Genomic DNA, 24,442 nt, shown 5'->3' on the forward strand with positions numbered 1-24,442 from the left:
CAACCACCACTCAAAAACTAAGATGTTGCTCCTGTTGAAAGAGACTGGAAAATCCAATGGATTGAAGATCCAGATCCATTAGTTGCAATGGGACTACTGAAGGGATAGCACGTGTCCTCATACCAAAAAATTCAAGAGATGTGAGGGAAGCCCACAACCCCAGAGACAGAACCATCCCTGTAAGTAGGAGCCTGACTGCCCATTTCATAGCCTGAAGCTTGATGGGAGGTGGCTGAGCCAGGCATAAAACATGGTGAAAACTTGTACAATTCAGCAGAAGACATATGGTGCTGATGCTAGACCAAAGGCTAGATCCCTGAATCTCCCCTTGTCTCAGGCACAACAAATAAACAGAAATAAAATCCCAGAAGAACAGGATCAACTGTCACTACCAACCCCTGAACTGCAGAGCCTGATCTTTGTATACAAAACGTAGCTAAAGGCAAGATGAATTCAATATGAGAATGAGGAGAAATGCCTCAGCAACCACAAACTTGGGCATCCACGGACCTGGTGAAGAATGCCAATGTGGGGTGAGAAAGGACTCTATTGCGGACTGGGGAGAAACAATGAATGGGTTAAGGTGACAAAGAATGACAATCATTCTTGAATCTCCCCTTGTTTCAGGTACAACAAATAAACAGGAATAAAATTTCAGAAGAACGGGATCAACTGTCACTATCATCCCGGTGATCAGTAACTATGATAGCCGTGAAATGAAAATCCACACCCCACTGGTCAGATGGAGGTGGAAATACCACAGGGTAGGAGGATAATGGAGGTGAAGAATTGAATGGAAAGACAAACCTCGATACCAGAACCCAAAGTACCCATGGATCTACAGTGAAGGAATACCAGGTGTCCATCAATAGTTGTAAACTCAATCATAACTGACCTCCTCCCCCTCCCCCCCTGTACCTAGATTGATACTGACACTATTGGTGTCAGTTGGCCCAAATGGAGTGACCTTGAAAATAAGGTCTCAGTCTATTCAGCTGCTAGAGCCAAAAAAGATCAAGAGGTCAACAACAACAACAAAAATGCAAACGGGTGATGTCAATTTGCAATACAAACACCTCTGGGATACCTGTGTACATGAAGTGACAATAAAAAGATGCCACATGTAACACCTAGAGGCTACAGCAGATAGACAAAGTCCCTTCACTAACATACCTCTACAGAAGGAAGAGAAGAAGGCAATCTGACCAAATTAGCACTCAGTAGGAGACCCCATTTGTCTACAAATTAATGTGGGGACCATTGATAGGCTGCCAACAATTTGCAAGGGAAGAAACATCACAAAGCATGAGTGAGGAGCAAACAAATACAAAAAAATTTGACTGGTTCAAAGTGATCACATGAACCAACCTGGAACCCCACATATTTCAAATTAAATGATTTTAGAGTGTAGAATTGAAAACATATGTCTCCCTGGAGGTGGAAAGCCAAAGCATGGAAACAGGCAAAGGAGAGTACAAGGTATATCTATCCCATCATGTAATAAAGCAGTAAATCTCTCATAAGCCAGGAATATCGGGTGAAGAGGGAAAAACTAAATAGTCCCCCCCAGACTGTTCCACCATCAAGGGAGGAGTAGACTCGATGTCACAGAGAAAAGCCCCAAAATCTCATAACCCAAATGACTAATCGAAGAAAAGGAGTAGGAGGTAGTTGATCCAAATCGGATTCATGGAAATCCAATTTAGTAAAGAAAAGCATCAGAAAAACTGAGTCCAAATTCTCTCCAGAATAACCAAGGTCAACAAAAAAGCCAACTTAAGAAGATCCAGAAGAAAAACAGCCTCAACTGAGAGATGCTAGATAACAGAGGAAGTAATTGCCATGCTGACATTTGTAATAAAGGAATTCATACCCGCAAGCATCATGTCCAATTTATTTTTTTTAAGGAAATTACAATCATACAGAAATCCACAAAGCTATGTGAAAATCGCAATCAGGAATGGAACAAACCACAGCACCTCATCACGAAAAACCATGACCACCGCTTTGTAAAGAAAAAGTGATTACATTATCTGAGGGAGGTGCTTATATACAGTGTCAGGATAGAGGATGCATTGACACAGGTAGAGGAATTTGCAAATTAGACATTGCCAAGGGCGTTTAAGTGGGGTATAAAAGACTGGAGCACTTAGGAATAGCTAAGTGTCAGCAAAGGGTAAGTATATTTCAGAAATAAAATCTAATTATACCAAAGACTCTGAGAAAATACACAGAGACAATGTTACAAAAGCTCCACACCATTGTTCGTGTCAAAGACAGTCACACTAAATATTAGCATCAAAGAAACTTAAAGGCATTATTTGTGTACTAATTTTTCTATAGTTTCCTGTAAGACTAATTTGCAATAATTATAAGTTAATTTCTATAGCAAATCAATGAGTATTTTGTGTGTAAAACTCATAAAATGACACTTTTTTGGGGTGTTCTAATATATTTGCATATTTGTAAATCAAAAATTCTTAGACTTCATAACAACCATCAAAAACAACCATTTTCTTATCCACACAATTTTTTATTTCCCCTTGATCAGAATTTGAGCTGAAATTCATGTTATAAATTTACTAACAGATATTAAAACACACACCTACAATGGTATCAAATTTTAAACTTACAGAAGATGTTGCCAAAAGCTGCATGGTTGGCTCATGACTTTCCAACAACCCATGAATCATCTTCAGAAAACTTTCCACAAACAAGTTGAGGCTCTGAGCATGGCAAGCCACAAGGAGCTGATCCATGGCTTCCATGGCAATGACCACATATCTAAAATAGTGATAAAGCAGTTTTTATTACCATAATTATTGATGTTATGACTAAGTTGTTCTGTTTGTTAAAATTTTAGTATTTTTAAAACAAAAATACAACCACAATATACAAACATTACATATTTTTTAAAATTGGGTATTATTATTATTTATCAGCTTCCAACATTAGAGCAGCACAAATTACTAGCTTAGAAGCTATTACCAAGAACATTTAAGACATTAAAGTGTACTTGCATTTAAATTTGCTTTTTCTTTTTGATTATATTGTTGTTTTTCTATTTAATTATCTGTTGAAATTATATTTAAGTTTAGCTCAATTAAATATTTTTATGACTGTAGACCAAACATATTTGTTCATGTTGAATATTTTTAATTAGCTAAGGACTAGCTTTTAGCTCTCAACAACAGTCAAATTAGTTGCATGGTTATAAATAAACTAAACTTGCTGAAATTTCTTTTGAGGACAAAACATTAACAACAATAACAAAAAAACACCAAGTTCACATCCTTACCCGAGGTGGTAAATGTAATTACAATATACTTTATATTCCTTCCTTTTGAGTGCAACACCTTTTTGTATAGAAATAAAATCACAAAAACTAAATTATGATTTTAAAATATGATTATTTACTAGAACTGAATTTTTCTGAAAAGCAAAAACAATACTAGTCTTAAAACAATCAATCACAAGTAAAATCCTTGGATGGAAATTTTTTGGCAACACGAAAATACGTATCTTGTAAATAATGCAATAGTCACTTGAAAGAAACTGTATTTGCCAACTTGTAACATTAAAATAGCACTTTAATTGTAGCTTCTTAATAAGGGGATATTTACAAATTTAAAAAAGCAGTGTACTGGCATTCTCATATATATATAAATATACCATGCATCTAATTATATCACTGGTCACTGGAGGTGCTGTGGGTGCAGTCATTTACCCCCATTTTTAAAGTTAGGCCCCGACTCAGTGTTAAAATGTTTATGAACAGATGGAAAAGATAATCAAACCGTGTGAAAAACAAAAATTCAACTTAATAGAAACTAAATATTATTATTATTGCTGAATGAGCCTCCTTCACAGTAAAGTTTGATGTGAAAAATGAAGTAAAATATATTGATGATAGTCAGGATACAGCACAGCTAATGATAGTTAAGGGCCCTTATATATATATATATATATATATATATATATCATCAAGTGGGTCTTGAATATCATCAGAAGGTCCTCTTAATTATTGTCAGATAGGTCATTATACACTATCTGACCTATATACATTATACGTCAGATAGGTCATCATACACTGAGTGGAAAAATCCACACATTCTCCTCTAAAAAAAGAAAAATAATAGTAAATGCTCTATAAGCATAAAAATATACAATACTAATACTGTCTTTTTTGGTAAGGGGTCTTTTTGTGTCCCATGGTATTAAATCTACAAAGGGACCTTGTGATTGTCAATAGATAAGAAGTGCCTCTGATAGTAAACATAAAAGAGGAGCTCTTGATTGTAATGGACAAGAAGAGTTCCTGATAGATATCATAAAAAATATTTAATAATTTTTAGTGTGTTACATACTTGTTTAATTTTTTGTATATTAATGAGTCATCCTCATAAAATCATTATAATTTACTGACTTCTGCATTGCTACAATATAAGTATTGTATACGAACCATAGCTACCAATGATACTTAATCATTTTGTCCTAAAATAGTTCTCGAATTGTGGCATGTCACTAACTGACCATGTGACCTGTTTGTACTCATTCAAAGTCCTTATAGATTTGACATTACTCGCTTTTAATACAGTGTGTATATCTTCCTGATATTGAGCAGTCTTTCAGTAAACATTATAAGTCTTTCACAGACAAAAAATCATATTTCTTAGTGAAATATTTTTAATAAACTAGAAACAGATTTGTCGTTGAATATATCAAGTAGTTGTTTTGAATAGTCCGTGTGCCAAGTGATTTTCATGCTAAGATTAAAAAATACTTTTTTCATCTCAAAAATCTTAAATTTCATTTGTGTAATCTCTAAAACTTCCTAAATACATTTCAAATGCTTGTTTTTAGTAAAACTTTATATTTTATCTGTGATTTTCTCTACCCTAACTCTTTACAAGTTTGGTCAATTTGACCAATTTTGGTCAATTTCATTTGTGTAATCTCTAAACTTCCTAAATACATTTCAAATGCTTGTTTTCAGTAAAACTTTATATTTTATCTGTGATTTTCTCTACCCTAACTCTATACAAGTTTGGTCAATTTGACTGATCTCGTAACCACCACAAAACAAAACAAATTTCCCTTTTTTTTCTTTCTAGAATGACTTCAAATGTAGCGTGAAACTATTATCCTAAGTAGCTTTAAACTTGTCACAGTATACATCTATTCGTAATTAAATTTTATTGCACTTTGAACCATGTCTAACTACTATTTGCACCATTATCAATTGTAAATCACTTTGGGAACATGCAGCTCACATTATGCTGTCGAATTACATTACCCATGAGCTACTCCGAACTGCTTACGTGTGTGCCTTGTGAAATATTTTTATTATATTATTATTGTTTTATTTTATCTAATCTAACCTTAACTAACCTGAAAAGATCTCTATTTTTACATTTTAGTTACTTTAATAATAATAATAAATAAAGAATATGCATGTAAAACAAGAAATAAGGTATTTAGCAATTCTTTTTTTCTTGCTGTCGTTGTCAATGACACTTAACCCTACTTCTTTATGCTAATGGTAATAGTGCATTAAATAATCTTTATTTCATTACATAATGCACGAAAGAACAGACTAATAAAAAATTAGACAATTTCCACTAACTCTCAAACTTTTTCTCGCTTTCTAACTACGCAACAAGAGCCATTACAAATTCATCCAAGCTAGTCGTTAACCTTCCCATGGGAATGAAGCTTGTACTCTGAGTGAAATTGATGCTTATCTGTTCAGAACACAGTGTTATAAAATATGTCATTTGATAGATGAAAACCTTCGCTTTTGATTGGTTATAGATAATATATAATTAAGAGAAAACTATTAACAAATCCTGAAAGAGAGAAAGGTATGACAGCTATTTGATAGCTCTGTAACCAAACAAAATTGAAGGCTATAAAAATTATGGTTTGTTTGAGCAAGGATGATTTTATAGTGAGTAATTTACATTGAATTTTGTACATTTTGAAGGGCTGGTGGATAAAAGAGAGAAGAGTAGATGCCTAAAGAAAATATGCCCAGTGTGTCACATTAGGGTAAATTTGGGATTTTTAAAATATTGCCTTATAGAATTAAGAACTTAAAACTTGTATACTATCAAAATATGGATTATTACCTAAGATTTTATGCTATCCTAATTGGTATAACATAAACAAAAAGTAGTTTAATAAAAATTTGAATGTAAAACACAAAAACCTTGTGTCATGCACAGTAAAGGATACTCATGGCGATAGGGTTAAAAAGTATTCTGGTGACTTATATTATGAATACCAATATAACTTGATTTCTTTGAGCATTATTTTTTGCATTACAATTTTGCTTTTTTTTTAGTTACCTTAATATGCACACATTTAATTTCTATATTGAAATTATAGGGTCCCAGAATTAGAGAAAATAAATGGGCCACCCTGGGAAAGTCACACTCCTTTTTCATAATCCTTTGTACAGACCAGTCAGGCACTAATTAAGTTCAACTTAAAGATTTAAGAATAATTTTGAAACAAGTATCACGAGGAAACTAAAAACCAACTTTAACAATGATTGATAAAGGTAATGTTTGGCAAAGTAAATATCAGTACAACTGTAACTCTACACATGTGCCTCCATTGAGGGTATAAGTCATTTTTAAAATGTTCCATCCATGCACATGATTCAGGGATGAAACTAAGTTTATTTTAACAATGAGTATGGCATTCAGTTCCATTCCCTGCTCAATTTGATTACTGCATTAGATAATGTGTGAAATATAGAGTCAATTAAGGATTCATAAGCTGTTCATGATAGTTTGTGTAAGACTAGTGTTCAACAAGTATACATTCATTTTAATGAAAAATCAAGTATATTCAGTTGAAATTATTGTTTTCTGGTTAGAAACTCTTGAATAAGACTGCTTAAAACATGCATCTACATGATACTAGCTATATAATAAATTGTCATACCCATTTCTGTGCCTAGAAATGTCCCTTGCAACTCGCTGAGCTAAGTATTCTCCAATCCTGTCTAGCTTCTCAGGAGATGAGAGTGCATAGAAAGTGAGCTTTTCCATGTTATTACGAACCAGTCCATCCTGTAAAGAAAATTAATATAATCTTTAAGTGAACAATTGTGTTTGATTTATATTTACCAGCACATAGAAACAATACAAATAAAGTGAATTTCATTAACCAAGACACTGTAATTCAGATTATTCACAATCCACATGATTTTTCATGTAGACAAATCTTTATAAATGCAATTTAATTAATAATCCATACACATATTTCTTATAACAGACAAGCATTTCCCATGGATACATGATTCAGAAATATGTAAGACACCACAAGAGTTAGGGAGGAGTCAATTAAAATAGAAAATGAAATGGTAATCAAAGACCACAAAACACCTACACTCACAGTATTTACTGATTTACAACAATATTTCTAGGACCTATCCTCATAGTATGGCTGTATACATAAAATATAACAGATATTGAGAGGTTATCAGTGATTTATGCTACAATTGTTTCAAGTAACAGTTCTTGAAATCAAAGATGCATAGATATATCAGCATCGTTAAAACATGATACTTGTTCAGTTCAGAAAACAATACGTGTACTATGTATTTTGTATTCTATAAGCAAGTCCTTGATTTAAACAAAATGATGATATATGTGATGATAATGATATAATATGCCACTCTGATTATGCAGTTTGTATAATGATTAACGTTTAAATGTTACCATTTTCTTTATCTCAAAGTCAACATTTTCTTGAATCGAAAATGTATTTCCAATAATACTTATCTTCTCTCACACTACAGCTATTACTTGACTGCTACAGTTTCCTTCCTTTGCCCATCTAAGCAATGGTCAGAATTTTTCTCGCTTGCTCCAGTCTTTTATTCCACACTTAACTTGCCCTTGGCGATATCTGTCATGTGACACTCTCCACCTAAGTCAATGTGCCCTCTATCCTGATACTGTATATAAGCACCTCATTTAGATAATATTATCACTTTTACAAGACTGACTCAATCCACAGTCTCTAATACTGGCTCTTAGTGGGGAGGAAGGACAGGAGTGTGAAAGGAGGTATGTAGTATTGGAAATACATTTTTGATTTAAGAAAATGTTAACTTCCAAAACATTTTTATCTCCCCTCACATTACAGCTAGAATCCCAAATTGATAAGGTGGAGGGGGGCTGGTGAGAGTATTATCCATAAAAAATGCATCTGCATAGATCGTGAGTGTACCAATAGAAACTTTGCACCCTAGTGGGGGAACTGCACTACATGCAGAACAGGTATGCTCTTCACCCAGAACCTAAATCATGGCATTCAGGTGGAATCTGACATGATCTGTCATCACTATAGGCCAGGTCCAACTGCTCAGGGTTGGAATTATAGGGCCATGGTTCTTAACTCCCACATTTGTGGCTAGGGCATTTGGACCACAATATATATATATATATACACACACATAGTTGTGAGCGGATCCCAACCTGTAGCTATAGAGTGATGCATTCCGAACCACTGGAATCACGAGAAGAAGGTAAGCAACACCAAAGTTGAAAAAGCAAAAGGAAACACTCCAAACTCGGAATGATGGAATCCCGTATGCCATACTCAATCTGAGGAAACAGAAATTATCCAGTCTGGAATTATGAACACTCATCCTCACTCCCCAACCATGTGGGCAAAATAAATTATGTAATTATGGGGAGGACATGGAACAAACTGTCCTCAACCAAGGACCCAGGATGGGATCACTCTGCATTCAGAATTATAAGAAGACAACGTACTGAACTGATTCATCAAAAAGAAGGGCCACTCTCAACCTAACCCAAATCTGAACCAGTATTAAGAGCAGACTACCAGTGTAGGCTGGTGCCACTCCTATCGACATCTGGGAAAAATCATCTAGGGACCCATATAGAAAGGCCCCCAACTTCACCTTTTTTCTTGAAGAGTGGAGGAAAGTCACTCAACACTCTGGTGGAATAGCCTCTGGAAACTGGGTGTGGTAAGGACTTCCTCGCCCTACTAGTAGCAACAATGCTCTGGAAACAGTTCAATAGGTGAATTAAGTTCCCTAAATTTTTACAAGCAAACCAACCTCGATTTATTCAATTCAATGATCAGCAGGGACAGCCAGGGTCCCCTTTTGCTTTACTCATGATAGTCCACGAGTGGTGGCCCAGCAAGGTACAGTAATACCACTCGGTCTGCCTTTAGGTGGTCTTATGAAACACCTCATTTCTACAAAGTCTGTTGCAACCTAGATAAAGTAAATTGTGTTAGTGGTTGCTAGGGTGAAATTGGTTTGATAAAAGCATACCTGCATGGGCAACACTTGCTACAGAGTGTGATCCTGTGAAAATGAGGTAAGAGACCCTGGAAAATAAAAGAGACAATATTAGTAATGAAGATACTCACACCACCTTATAATCTAGCAGATGTAGTTAAGATAGCTACTGGGAGTAGTCAAAACCCTCAGAAGAAGATACTGCCACATCATGCAAATAATGTTAGATAAAAGTAATGGAGGAGATACACATACTAGCCCACCCAATGTTATCCAGTGAGCAATTCAACTTGGCTGATAAAGACATATAAATGTGACAAATCTGAAGAAACATGACTTACAGAAGACTCCTTACCTCAAAAGAGAGCCCAGAAAAAGCGATATGGTTCAATTTCCATACCCACCCCAATAAAGTAAATGGGGGGGAGTCCCAGGAAACTGAAGGATCCCAATGAATGAAAAGTCGTGGTCTTGCACCTCAAGTGTTAGAGCAAACAACATAACACTTCAAAACCCTAACTGGACATAACAAATGATCGAGATCCGATCAGTCATAGAAGTGAGAAACAGTGGTCGGACGAATCGGTGAAAAGGATTTATCCTCTTCCCCCAGCTGCCAGTGTCTTAAGGAAGAAGAACCTATATGAGCATAGAAGGATGTAGGTCAAATGCATCCTGTGCACAATCAGCACAAATAACTCCAACTGGAAATGTCTGCAGGCCAGCAGCAACGAAAAGTAAACCTTAAAGGAAAGGTGATACAGGAGGCTAGGTCTGAAATGAATGTTGAGAAAGAACACGTAACACCACCTTACTATACCAGTTAGGTAACAGAAATGATCGTTTGGGACGAAGGACTTGAAATGCCATGGAGGTCACAGAGCACTGGGGACTCAAATAATGTTTGTCTTGAGTATCTAAAGGTAGTCGATATGACCGCCTAATATAAGGTGACTGTGGAAGGTGTAACACCCTTGTCAAAGAGCCAGGTCAAAAAATGAGTTATGGTTGGCACTTCTGTGGGTTCAACCTCCTCTCAATACATCACTGCCTATATGTGCACCATTTTTGTTGATAATTGTCCATCGTGGGACTATGCAAAAACAGACAGATACATGTCAACCTTAGAAGTCAAGCCCTGACGCTACATGAAGGACTGCAGAACATCCATACACAAAGCTTAAGCGATGATGGATTACGACTGTCTCAACTGTGATGGCCAAAGAGGAAGTGGAAGAGGTGGGCACTCCTGTAGGTACTGCAGAAGTGGAAACCAGGGTTTAGCCACCAATCTGGTGCTATCAACGAGACCCAACAATGTGTTGGAACGAATCATAGCTAGTACCTTGGGTAACATAAGAGTTGGTGGGAAGGGTTAGAGGTGTAATCCAGTCTCGTCCTGACTGAATGCATCTATTGGCAATGCTGAGAGTGAGTTACTGGAGACCAAAATGTTGGTAGTTGAGTGTTCCAATGAGTGGCCAATACGTCAATCAGTGTTCCAATCTGAGAGCAAATCCAATGCAGCACCCATTCTGTTCAGAGAATCCGCTTGGGTCGAGACAATTGATCTGCCACTGAATTCATCACCCCCAGAACCTGGCAAGCTAGTAGAGTGATATGATAGATGTGGTCCCAAAAAAAGAAGATCCAAGGTTCAAAAACAAAGAGACCTGGACAAAGTGCCCCCTTGCACTGGAATTGTCAAAGTGAATCCTTACTATTTTCTCCTTAATAAGTGCAGACCATGAGACATCACTCTTTGAAAAGCAAAAAGTTGTAAAACATTGTGTAGGGAAGCCTTGTTGTCCATCCGTAAGACCTGAAATTCCTGACTATTGAGATATGCACCCAATTCCTGAAGTGAGGCATCCGTTAAGAGATGGATCTCTGAATGAGGCAGTGGCAGAGGAACACCTATCATAATACTGTTCCGATCTAGCCACCACTCGAGATCAAAGATGATGATCCTGAATAAGGAAACTGGGAAACCTAGTGAATTGCTTTTCATGATCCTTTGGTCACATAAAGGCCACTGAAGGGATCTCTTGTGTGCTTGTCCCAAAGGAATTAGGGACTTGATTGATGCCCACATCCCCAAAAGAGATCTGCACAGTGGGAGAATGAGAGGTGAGTAAGAGTCGGACTGCATGTTCCATAGCTTTGAGCTGTTTGGTAGTCGGCTGAGCCTGACTGAGATAAGCATCGAAAAAAATACCCAGACTGATGATATATGGTGGTGAAGTGAGAATAGATTTCTCAGCTCTGATAATGAAGCCCGCCTTGGTTGCTTCTGAAAGTAGAATCTGGGTGTGATGTCCCACCAACTGACAAGATGGGGTCAGCAGTAACCAGTTGTCCATGAAATGGTGTATGCACAGGCCTAGGGAAAGGAGATGACAAGAAAAAACCTGTATGATTTGGCAGAACACATATGGTGTCAATGCTCATCCAAATGGCAGAGCACTGAACTGCAGCATCTGACCTTTATGTACAAAACTGAGCAGTAAAGCTCTCTGCATGAACCACAATATCAGTGGATGGAGGTAGAACTGAGTATTTGCTCTCAGACCTTTCAGCTATTAAGGAAAGTGCAGGCTCAAAAGAAACTGGGAAAAGACCCAAAACATCAAACACTTGATGGACCAACTGAATAAAAGGATCTGGAGGACGCTGATCCAAAAGTGGCCTCCTGAGAAGCAGATAGAGTAAAGGAAGGCAAAGGAAAAAAAGCAAATCTAAGTTCTCTCCAGAATGTCCAGGATCACCCTTAAATGCAGCCTCAGAGTCCCCTGTAGAAATGCCAATGGACCAAATATATGTCTCCATATCACTACGATTGTTAAGCAACACCACTAGATATCAGAGACCTGATTTGCCTCCATGCTGGAAACAATAATCCAGGAATTCATGTTATATATCTGCTTGCAAACAAGATGTTTCTTTTACAAAAATCAACTAGGTAACATTAAGAATGCTCAAAGTATATCCAATGATCATAGTACAGAGAAACCCATTAGTGAACACTTTGTCAAGAAAGAGTGATAATATTACATGAATGAGGTGCTCACCAGCCTCTCCACCATATCAATGTGAGATTATAGTTGTAGTGCGAGAGGAGATACACATGTTTTGGAAGTTAACATTTTCTTAAATTGAAAATGTATTACCAATACTACTTATCTCCTCTCATACTCTCCCACCCTTCCTCTCCACAAAAAGCTGGTGTAAGAGACTGTGGATTGAGTCAGTCTTGTAAAAGTGATAATATTATCTGAATGAGGTGCTTATATACAGTGTCACGATAGAGGGCACATTGACTTATTAGGTGGAGAGTGTCACGTGACAGATATTGCCAAGGGCAGTTAAGTGAGATATAAAAGACTGGAACAAACAAGAAAAATTCAGTCTATGTTATACATCAATATTCCTAAGTTTTTAAACAAACTTTTCATAAACTTTCCCTTTACTATCTAGCTCATACTGATAGCAGTCTCTCAACATGACTCCAAAGGAAGAAATCTAGCAGTTGAGTAATAGCTGTAGTGTGAGTGGAGGCATGCTTTGGAAATGTATTTCAAATAGATATTCACCTTTCTGCACGACAAAGAGCTAATACCTCATGCATACTGCCATGTAAATTTCTGCACATGCCACAAGCTTTGAACAAAGCTCCCACCCCACATGTTCCAACATATATTGCACCAGCCTATGGTGTAATCATCATTAGACTATAGCTATCCACCAATAGGAGGACAACACATCCTCCATGTGCAGTAATCTCAATAACACTAGCATGTGAACATAAGCTCATTCTTTCTTCAGCAATGGTTGTCTTCAGATGCAATTTCCTCTATTAGATTTACAAGAATTTTTGCACTTATGTTTTAATCTCTTATTGCTTTTCTCTTTCAGATAATCAAGAGAATTACGAAAAGAAAGACTACATCCATAACTGAGTATCCAAATGCCAGGTATTATATGCATCAATACGATGTTTCATCAGTTTATGACACTTTTTATTTTGCTGCATGGAAACTGGCAAGGAACACAAAAGCTATGTCTAGGTCCTTCATGTACTCTTCCCAAAGTCTTTGATTGGTCATTTGTGGGGTTTATCCAAAAGCAGATTAGTAACTGTATGTAAAGTTTGTCAGCACTGCTGCTGTAATGGCTTTGTGTCCAAGATATTGTAATAAATGAACAGACGTGTTCTCACTGGTAGGAAAGATAACTTTTCTGTGCTGGCAACATTTGCACATTATACAACAATGCTGTATTCTAGCAGCATTGTAATCCAACAAAAAACATATCTTGCAGATTTGTAAAGTCCAGCAATTTTGATAATGCATCGTACATGCTAAAAGATAACTTTCATATACAATTAGTGGCAGTAGCATTTGGCAAATACTACAACAATAATCAGAACCTTTACTGTATATCAGTTGCTTTCAGGAACAGTCATCAATACAAGGCTTGCATGTGTAATTACATGATCCAACAGGACATAATGCCTGTGTAAAAACTGCTTAAATTTCATTTTCACTGGATTAACAGATAGTCTTGACAATAATAAGACAGCATTGGTGATTTGACAAAAGTTCACTTCAAGGAGCAGAATGTTTTTTTTCACATTCCTGCAAACACAGAAAGAATAATCAACACAGTTAGAAGAGTAATTACTTTGGAGAAACTGTCACAAAAAATTAAAAATACAACATAAATCCTAAGTTACAATAGTCACTGCTACTTAATTCTTCTGCTCCAGAAAATGGTTTGATTTGAATACTTTTAACAAGTTACCACAGAAATGGCCTCTGTCAGAGAAGGCATGTCTATCAGACTGATAAGGTGCTTCACAAGTTCTCTCAGGGGCTCCTCAATCAACTTATCAATGAGATCTGATAACAATCAGCAGGAGACATGTTCAAGAATGCCTTCCCATGCAACTCCCTTAGATCACCAACATACTGGGCTAAGTTCTTACAAGTTTTCCTTTATGAGCAATGAATTCATTCTTATGAATTTCTCTGTTTTATAGATGGTTGAATTGACAGTACAACTCAGCCACAGTTGTGTTATCAATGATTCTTGACCAAGAACTGGACTGCTTAGGCTTAGCTTCAGATGTCGCACTATTTATGCATATTCAACAGCAGTAAATCAACAGCTCATACCAACTTGTACAAACCCTTGAAATTAGAATAAGCCTCATCAAGGAAAGCATAACAGAAGCTGGGTTAAGAAATATAAATCTTTACAACATATTCTTGGTGATAGCTAACTTTTGTCTAAGCTAGCAGTTAGGCTCAATTTATGCCTTTTCTACATCCAACTTATATACAAGTTCACAAACTGACTACATGCGAAACACCCAAATGAAAATGTAGCAAGAGGTTTCCCAAATATGCCTAAATAAGGCTATATTTTACCAGTAAGCAAAGGATGAAATAATCAGTTCTTTTAAGTGTGACAAAAAAAAAAATACTAAATGTAAGCCATGTTCTTACCTGGGGATTTGCTGGGAAGATGTTATCCACAAGACGTTTGTAACGGGGACGAAGTGCTGAGCAGCAGCCACTACATCCTAAAAAGGAAGAAATTTCTCTTTATTGAACAAACACTTTTGAGTTTTAATTTTAGATACGAGTATTACATGTCCATCATTATGTATCTTCAGAATACTTTCAACAACATCAAAATGTCTTCTAATTCTCCGAGTTGTTTTCTAATATGTAGACATATAGTAAGAATAAAATACTTATCTGAAAAATTTTCATATTTATGCTACTGTTGGAAAAATGAGCAAATCACACATTTAGTTCTAATTACAACTTTTTGTATCTTCTTAAATTCATGCACATTTTTATAACACTGTATGGTGTCATGAAGAGAAATTTAATGAAATTTTTGAATACAGCTTGGAAATGCATATTTCATGTTTAATGTTATGAATATGATTCTAAAACAGCAGAAACCCTTAATAAAGATGTAATATAACAATCTTGAGGATAAAGAAAGCATTACCTTTTTTTCCTCCTGCAGATAAAAGTTTATTTAAAGAAAAAATGGACACAGTTTCAAAAAACTATTACCACGTTATATAAATGCACTAATCTATATCTTTTGTTATGATGTGAATGACCTTATAAAGTTGGCAAAGCATGATTATAATTACATTTGTCATTAGACATTAGTAAAGTACAGTTCCCTGTATTGCAATAAAGCACATTATTTTATCAGAAATTTCTGAATGTTAATTCTTAAACATTTCAAGATTAAACATTTGCGACATAACAATCATAAACTTCATTCTTTATGTGATAGAAAAATTTGATTTTGCCTTTCTCAATAAAGCATCACTACAACTAAAATACTTAAAATACAACATATTGCAGTTTCAAATTATAAAGCATGACCTTAATATAAAAAAAACAACAATATATTATTCTCTCTTTCTGTAATTTATTTAATCTACAATTTAGGCCTAACTAATTTTTTTGAAGTATCTTCTTGATAAACTAAAAGTACCGGAAAAACACAAAATAATAAATAACTGTCAACAAAACCTTGTTCAAAGCATTATTTTCATCTATTATTTCCTATGCAAACATGTATCTTTCTTATATAAACCATGTGCTGTGATATCATGAACGACTGATATCACCTATATGATATTTTCTCTGTTCATAAGATCCACTGTACTGTGATAAAATTTTTTCATTTTGTGCTCAATAATATAACACACACACAAACTTGTTAGATAAAAAATATATTAATGATCAAGTGTGCTATGACATGATTTTGCATACATGTGTTAATCTGGCCTGTCAAAATGTCTCACTTAAACTGCCATTTAATGATTTATGGCCCCCTTCATGAAATTACATATTCAGACATGTAAGCACATTTTTATGGCTTTGATTTCAAACCTACTTTATTTTATACCTAATGTCGCATCATTCTCGTGATCTCTGTAGCAGACTGAAATATGTGGCTTAATAATACCAAAATGTCATCTACCAAGATGAGTCATCTTTCCCACTGAAAACTTAGGACTGTATGCTCTATCAACCATTTCAAATAGGAATGTGCATTACATAAGCTACCTAGTATGTCATGAAATTCATAACTGCCATCTTAATTGCTAATTGTAGTTTAGGTCTCTTTCAGTATTCAGTTCTACTTTCCAGCAGAAGTTCATTCAAATTTAAAACATAAGTAAATACCTTAGCACAAAACTTTCCCTAAGATTATAACTGGTAGAGAAGCACATTTAATTATTCATGATATTCACATCCATTTTTCAACCTATCATTCCACGACCCAAATCTAAAATGCTCTTAACAAATATTTCCAATTGAATTATTTCAAAGAAAACAAAGTACAGCTTTAAGTTTTTTTTTGTTACTAAAAGTTTTAAACCACATATTATTTGAATAGTTCATCTTTTAAAAATCTATTCAGTATGTGAAAAGCATAAAATCAAAGTGACAAAATCTATTTGGTCTTTCCAAATCACCCACTGTCCAAAGAAACTATAACATTAAAGTTCTAAGCACATGAAGTAATTCATATCTATAAACTGCATCTATCCAAAAAAATTAGAAAGAATTCAAACTGTATACACTATACATGCACCTTTAAATCATTAAAAAAAAATAAAACTACATCTAAGCTTGCAAGTACAAACTTCCTAGTATTCAGGTTTGTATTTACAATATTTTTATTCCACCACTAAAACAAAACAAAATTGTCCTTATCCCCAACACTTTTGAGCACTGAACTAAGTCTTCACTAATTCTTCTATGCTCCACACAATAACATATCCAAAACCGTAAGCTTCTTCTTGTATTTCAAATTATTTACAGTAGTAATATTTTAGTATCCTGGGTTTGCATTATTTCAACCACAGTAAGTGAAAGAAACTGTCAAAAGTCTTGATATTACAAAAACTAGTTTCAAAGCACTTGAGTTCTTTTCAGTCTCATATTCTTCAGAAGACAACGTGACTGAAGAGGACACATTAATGTGTAGAAACTAGTTTCTCCAATAAAGACTTCTGACACTTTATATTTACTGTAGTTTTTCACTAAATACTACACATAATACTGTATTCTTTTATTACTATTATTGCTTTCCAGCATCTTCATGTCCTTCCTTTAGTGTTTGCAAGAAAAAATATTGCTCACAATGCTACTATCCATGCATAACTATTCTTAGTTATACAAAACAAATTTCTTGCTTTTATAAAATCCTAATACTTGAGCCAAGTGAATACACTTTATTTTCCCTTTTTCGCCATGGCTTTAGTTTATATAACAATCAAATCTAAATAAATCATTCTAAAACACCGGTACTCCTCTCTCTCTTAAGAGTCATGTTCTATAGAAATTTTTGTACCCCCCTCATAAATCACTAAACACTTCTTGAGAATGATTTACAAAAATCATGTTCTACTCATTTATACTGAGTAGGTTTTACTGAATTAAGCATCTTTCAAAGAACAAATTATATACCCAGAGTCAGGATAGGGTTATATGTCTATTAGTTGAGATACAGTAGCTCAGATAGTAGTGCATTAGTTTCAGGATATTGACATTAACTAAAGACACAAGGTTAAAGCTACAGAGAAATGATATTTCTCAACATCTTGATTCATTATATTGCTGCCTAACTAGTGATTGTCTTCAGCATTAACTAAGCTAAGTAGATGGTAAATCAAAACTACAATGTACATGCGTGGTTCAGTCCTTGTACTTTATTGTACTTTATCAATCATTGAATATGTGATATATATATTGGCCATACATTTTTTGGACTGTGCTCATATCTTTCCTCACAGCTAGAAGGATAAAATTTGGTACATGTGCCTAGGTGTCATGGGTGGGTATCCAAACGTTTTTCTTAGTATTGGCATCCTTGGGGTAGCTAGAAGTAACTGGGAATAATGGAGGAAAAGAAAAAGTAAGTAAAAGTATGAAATTATAGGATAAATAAATTGCATTTTTATGATAATGATAATAATAAGAAATATAATTAAAATAAGATTTTAATTTAAAAAGTATACTGACTAATTTTATTTATTTTTGAACATTTGTAGTGTACTTAATTTATATATGAACTGTATTATATATTTGTACATTTGGAAAGTATATGTATTTAGATTAGTTACGTTTAGTTGATAAAAAAATATTTATATTTTTTATTGTTACAGATTCTCAGTAAAACTCTTTCCTGAAGAGTGACCTCTGAAGTCACAAAACTGGTAGAAGAAATTAACAAGTGAAAAAGAAAAAAAAAGTATGATATTCCAGTGTTTTCTTGTTCGTACCCACAGGTGAATATTTTTTATGTTTTGGTTATATATAAATGTGTTCTAGTTGCAAAAGTTAATAATTTAACCAATTCTTTTAGTCTGTATTGCACAATCAATCTGTATAGCACATACACATTGTCTGATGCAAAGTACGAATATTTCACCATAAAACATATACATGACCAAAAATTATAGGCCAGTTAGTGTTAATTTTGTAGCGAGATAAATTCTAGAAAATCCGATAAAATAAATTTTACAGAATCAGTTTGTGAAATATGGTACAGGAGGTCCCCGTTATGTCATAATGCATTCCTGGAAAGTGGGACATATGTCTGAAATGACTTTAAGCAACACAAGCTTTACATATATCATGGTGGTATGCATTCCTGAAAAATTTCAATCCAGACTTAAATAACTTTGTAAAGGGTGTAACATGGCTTTGCTGCAGCAGAAAATACAATGAGCTCGGACAGTGGCATGCAAACACAATGTGCTTACATCCTTTGCTGTCTTAGCCAGTGGAGAACATGTCACACTTTGCCTAGTAAACTAGTCTGACAATATTGGTGCACACTAGTAATGGAACACATATTGGTAGTACAGTACTGTATAGTAATTGGCTAACTACAACTGGTAAAGTAGCCCGAAAATATTTTAACATTCTTGTAATGAAACAAGATGACATTGTTTTGAAAATATTGGTAGTAATTGGTATACACTACACCTAGAAAACTAGTTGATGACATTCCAATGTACTGAAGCATGGCAACAATGTTTGATACATAGGTAGTAACTGGTGAACACACTAATAATGAAATGATGCAGAGTGATACAATGTATATCGGGGATCCAGTGGATCATAAAAAAATTCCAATGAGAATTCATCACAAGGAAATCTTGCCATATAAGTTTGTTATTATTTTTCATGTTACTTGTTACCTGGACAATAGAAAGGGTATGGATTTAATGTATTAAACAATTTTGATAAAGTATGAAAATATCAAACAGTAAGATTATATGGTGGTTGAATAACAGAAAGCAATGGGTTGTTAATTGGGGTGGGGGGGGGGGTCAAATCAAACTGTATGTTTGTTACTAGTGGAATGATTCAGAGCTGTGTTTGAGCATTTACTTTTTCTTATTTAGATTAATTATCTTGATACGGGCATTATTAGTAAATTAGTAAAATTTGCTGATAGTATTGAACTCTGGTATTTCTAGTTGTATTGAGGATATCGAGGTCCTACAGAATGACTTGAATCAACTGCCAAGTTGGACAAATATTTGACAAATGACCTTTAGTTACACTAAAGTGTAGGGTAATACATTTGAGTTATAGCTTGGATCACACGTTTAATACAAATGGGAACCCGCTCAATAACATTTTGAAGAAGATGCACAGTGGTGGATAAGGCACTAAAACCACTGAGGCAGTACTCCGTTGCTAGTGGTACAGCTAATAGGATTTTAGTGTGTTTTTCTAAATATGCTAATTACAATTCAAAATACATAATTATCAATATATACAATCACTAGCTAGGTCTCACTTAGGATATTGTGTACAGTTTTGGTCTCCCTATCTATGAATGAATATTTACTTATTTGAAAAGACTTAGAAGAGGGCAACTAGGATGATTGCTGGGATGGATGGGTTATCTAATTTTTCTATTTAAAAATGATGGGTAAGGGGTGGTCTTAGTAAAGTTGACAATATTTTCTGGGATATAAGATAAGACAAAGGCCTTTGATTTTTTTTGGGTTATATTCTGAGAAAATCAAGATGACAAGCCACAAGTTTAAGATTTAGAAAATACAAACTAAGCTCAAGTTATGCCAGTTTTGTTTTTCTAAAGGGTGATTGGATTATTAAATGAGTTCTCTTTGACAGTATTGAAGGCCAGTACTTTACATGATTTTCAAAAGGTAATCAATGATTACCTGAAAAAATAAGGAGTGGGTTTAAATTTTTAATTTCTCAAAGGTGGGTATACAAAGACAACCTTGAAGGGCTAAATGGTCCACTGTTGTTTATAAATATTAGGAAAAACAGAGGAAAAATAGTAATACCGATATAAGAATGTTATCATTCAAGCACAAAATACACACTTCTAAGCAATCAACATAACCAAAAGAAGGACAGAGGGTGATGAAGTATTTAATTTAACATCTGACTGCATTATAGTTATATGACTAGTTTCAAAGGTAATAATAATAATAACAAGAATTTGTAGAACAGTTTGCTAGTTTTATAGAAAAACAAAAGCCAGTACAGTCATACAAAATGTAGAATATGGCATCCTCACTGTAGGGTCAGATGATCTGCAAGTCTAGTCTTGGTATGTTTTGTATAAGTTTATTTACAAGATAAATTCAAGCTATTCTAATCGGACAGCTCCTGTTGCACAGTTAACAATCAATTAGGTATTAAAAAATAATGAAAAGTAGCAATAATACTGATTTATATAACTAAAAGGGAGATATTTAAATGTGGCCATGGTATAATAAATATTTTGACTTCTGGAGCTACATAATATATGGGACAAAGAAACAATTATAACTGTACTAATTATGTATTTTAAGATAAGAAATGATGTATATTTCTTAACATTACTAATTTATAAAGGCATGCTTCTTTTAATCACTTCATCATAGTGTACAATGTAATACTCATGAATACCTGTTTTTTTATATTAGTATTCTTTAAAGCACGAAATAAGTGTTTAATTTTTTTTTATCAATGTCCTACATGTAACAATTGATCTACTTTTGTTAAAAAACTAACATCAGATGAGGCTTCACACACTGTAGAAATACACATACATATGTGTTACATTAAATAATCACTCATCCACATAACCTAATATGGAGAACTGTATTTTAAAACATAATGTAAATTAAACGCAGCATAATACTGGCAGAAATTTTTATCTTGATTGTTGCTGCATACAGCTATTTATCTGTGGCAGGATTACTAATTTCAACTGTTTGGATTAGTTCAACATTAGAGTTCTGAGAAAAACTAATGATTTTATGTTATTTTTCAAACACATTTCAAGAGCTTTCTTCAAATATCAAAAGCTGAATTAAAAACTCTACATTATAAAGATGCATGTAACACTTGTACAAGACTTGTATACTAGCATGACAATATTCAGTGGGTTAAACAATTCATTATTAGCTGCTAGGCAAGTGGTTGTGTACTAGTCATACAAATTTTATTGTAACACAAAATTTAAGTGGTAAATGACTTCTGAAATTCTACTTATTACATAAGCAAGTAAGTGTAATTATTTGACTTTATATAATAGCTTCTCATATCTAAACATTTGTAGGTGTTTATTTTGATAAATTTAAATCTGTTAAATTGATAAATATAACAATTTAACACTATCTTCCAATCTGCATAGATAAAACACCATGTTTTATGTATTTTTTTTCTCATTTATAACTTATGGCAGTTTTTAATTTGGATTATATATTTCTTTCATTACAAAGATAAAACTCCTTTTTCTCTCTTTTCCTACTAAAGCATCATACACGTATTTCTTAAAGTTGAAGAAAATTTCAAACAATGGAAAATAATTTATAAAAAGTATTTTAATACTTTTAAGTCTTTTTAAATACTCTTTAATTCATAATATTTTAAATGTAACCTCTTCTTTTGCATGTTTTGGTAATGCCAGCAGTATTCTGTTACTTATAAGTTATAATACTACTAGTGTAATGGACTAAAACAAAATGTTCCTACAAATTACAATCAGGGTCAAAAAAATTATTAAACTTTACCAACCCATTTTGTTTTAGTCTGTTACACTAGTATCAGTATTACTAAATTTAAAATAAAAACTTAGAAGTTCAAAGCTAATGCTTTTTTAGAAGTTAGACTATGAAGAATATGATGCAATAATAACATTAAGATTAACAAGTCAATATATGAACAACTTTGTATTTTAAACTATGTATAACCACTGCATCTAAGCCTTGTAAGTTGTACTTGAGTTGATCCCTATTTTTTTATTAAGTTCGAAAAGAAAAAGTATTCATGCTATGTAAATGATAAAGTGGTACAGCAGCGTAAAATTTTTTTTCTTTTTTTTAAATCTACATTGACACTGGCGAGAAGCCCGAAGCAGAAAAATTGCAAGACATTTTGTCATTCCTCTTTCTTTTACTTAGTATATCACAAACGAATTTATGAACTTGTTTAATTGAATGTTTCATCTTATAAAATAAATTTTTATTCTGCTACGAAAATTTTTTTTAAAAAATACAATTTATTTTAAATTATAATCTTGTTCTTTTCTTCAGAATTAAATAGCCTAATACTATATTTCAACATGGAAAACCTTACATACGACTCTCGTGGCTAAAGCATTACTTGTACAGCTTAAGTTGTAGTACTAGTGTAGACTTTTGTGTTTCTCAGTTTCAATGTAGTAACTAAACATTCAAGCAGATAATAATTTATTGCTAAAATATGCCATAAATAAAATGTCATAATTTACTCTTGCCATTATGTAATAAAGCATAACTAAATAAACTACTTATTTTACTTCTCAAACACTTACCAACAGACATTATGAAAACGTAGTCATCCGGTCGTAAAAAGTGATAAAAACCAGCTATCTAGATTACTAATCTTTTTAATTTAAGATACCTAAGCATATAAAACTTAACTACAATGTATTTTAAGTTCAATATTTCGAAATATGAGAAACATAGAGTTAGTATAACTGTTTTAATTTAAGTGTTTCGGTCTTCATATCCAATCTCCCATTAATTAACATTAACAATCGATGCGATGTTTACGCCCAAGCAGATATATTTCTGCTAAACAGGTATTATAATTCACTGCCGGAATTAATAATTTGTTTTTGATATTATCCTTAACTAAAGTTTAACATATTTTATGTTTTATGACAGTTGCCATAATACATTATGCAAATAAGGTCATCAATGTCCAGTTTATGTAAATTACTGAAACCTTTTCATAACGCAGAAAATGTATTGTTATGACAGCGGAAGTCACGTGACACCTAATGAGCATCTCGAACGTTCTTGAAGACTCGAGTATTTTCTAGACGCGCTCTATTTTGCATATAAAGTGACGGCGAGAAGTGACGGCACAGATAATTGCAGACAGGCAGAGATAGAGACGAATATCGAGTCAAGCCGTAAGTAAAGTGTGTAAATCGATGTGAATTATAGCGGGGGTTTAAGTTAAAGTGACTGTGGAAATTAAGTGTATTGCAAAGTTGTATAGAGAAAGAATAAACTAGTGTTGCGTCATCGAGATCACGTGACAGTTCTCACGCTCTCTTTTCTAGAACTATCCCGTATCTTGGCGAATGGTCTAGTAATTACTAGAAATAGGGTACGCTGGTATATAAAAGAGGGGAATGTAATGTGTAGATAGATAGTGAGTAATTGATCTGCGGTCGGAGTATTATAGACGTTCGTTGCTATAGCGTTTGTTTAGCGCGATTGTTGAAGTTAAGTGTATCGGTTAAGTTATATTCGGAAAGAATAAACCAGTTTTATTAAGTAAAGGCTTGTGTCGCTTAAGTTTCGTCGGTACGAAGTTACGGAAAATCAATTAAAAAACGGAGACGTAACAAATTGGTGTCAGAGAGTGGGATAGAAAAAAAAAAAAGAGAAGAAAAATGAAACGAGAGGCGGAAAATCAAACTACAGCTTAGCAGATTTGATGGCAGCAATACAAAAACAAGAAAAGAAACAAGAAGAACGAGAAATTAAAAAAGAAGAGAAATTACGGCAGTTGTTAGAGGAAAAAGAAAAGAAACAAGAAGAGCGAGAAAATAAAC

At 33.9% G+C, this 24,442-nt stretch overlaps 1 protein-coding gene across 4 annotated transcripts in view; it reads right to left on the reverse strand.

Annotated features, from left to right (window-relative positions):
* LOC106467013 (protein EFR3 homolog B-like) overlaps window positions 1–23,404 on the reverse strand; it is a 69,761-nt gene extending 46,357 nt beyond the window's left edge. Inside the window, exons 1-5 of one of the 4 annotated variants that reach the window (XM_022395107.1) lie at window positions 23,186–23,400; window positions 18,110–18,239; window positions 14,809–14,885; window positions 6,955–7,082; window positions 2,634–2,784 (exon numbers count right to left, since the gene is read on the reverse strand). In XM_022395107.1, coding sequence (XP_022250815.1) covers window positions 2,634–2,784; window positions 6,955–7,061 — 258 coding nt within the window. In that variant the 5' untranslated portion in view covers window positions 7,062–7,082; window positions 14,809–14,885; window positions 18,110–18,239; window positions 23,186–23,400. Of the gene's footprint in view, window positions 1–2,633; window positions 2,785–6,954; window positions 7,083–9,331; window positions 9,375–14,808; window positions 14,886–18,109; window positions 18,240–23,185 lie in introns of those variants that run through there. The other 3 variants (XR_002612334.1, XM_013927323.2, XM_022395106.1) reach the window with 3 other exon arrangements.
* Between the last annotated feature and the right edge of the window lie 1,038 nt (window positions 23,405–24,442).

This window comes from Limulus polyphemus, unplaced genomic scaffold (genome assembly GCF_000517525.1).
Source record: "Limulus polyphemus unplaced genomic scaffold, Limulus_polyphemus-2.1.2 Scaffold2461, whole genome shotgun sequence".
Taxonomy (NCBI): domain Eukaryota; kingdom Metazoa; phylum Arthropoda; class Merostomata; order Xiphosura; family Limulidae; genus Limulus; species Limulus polyphemus.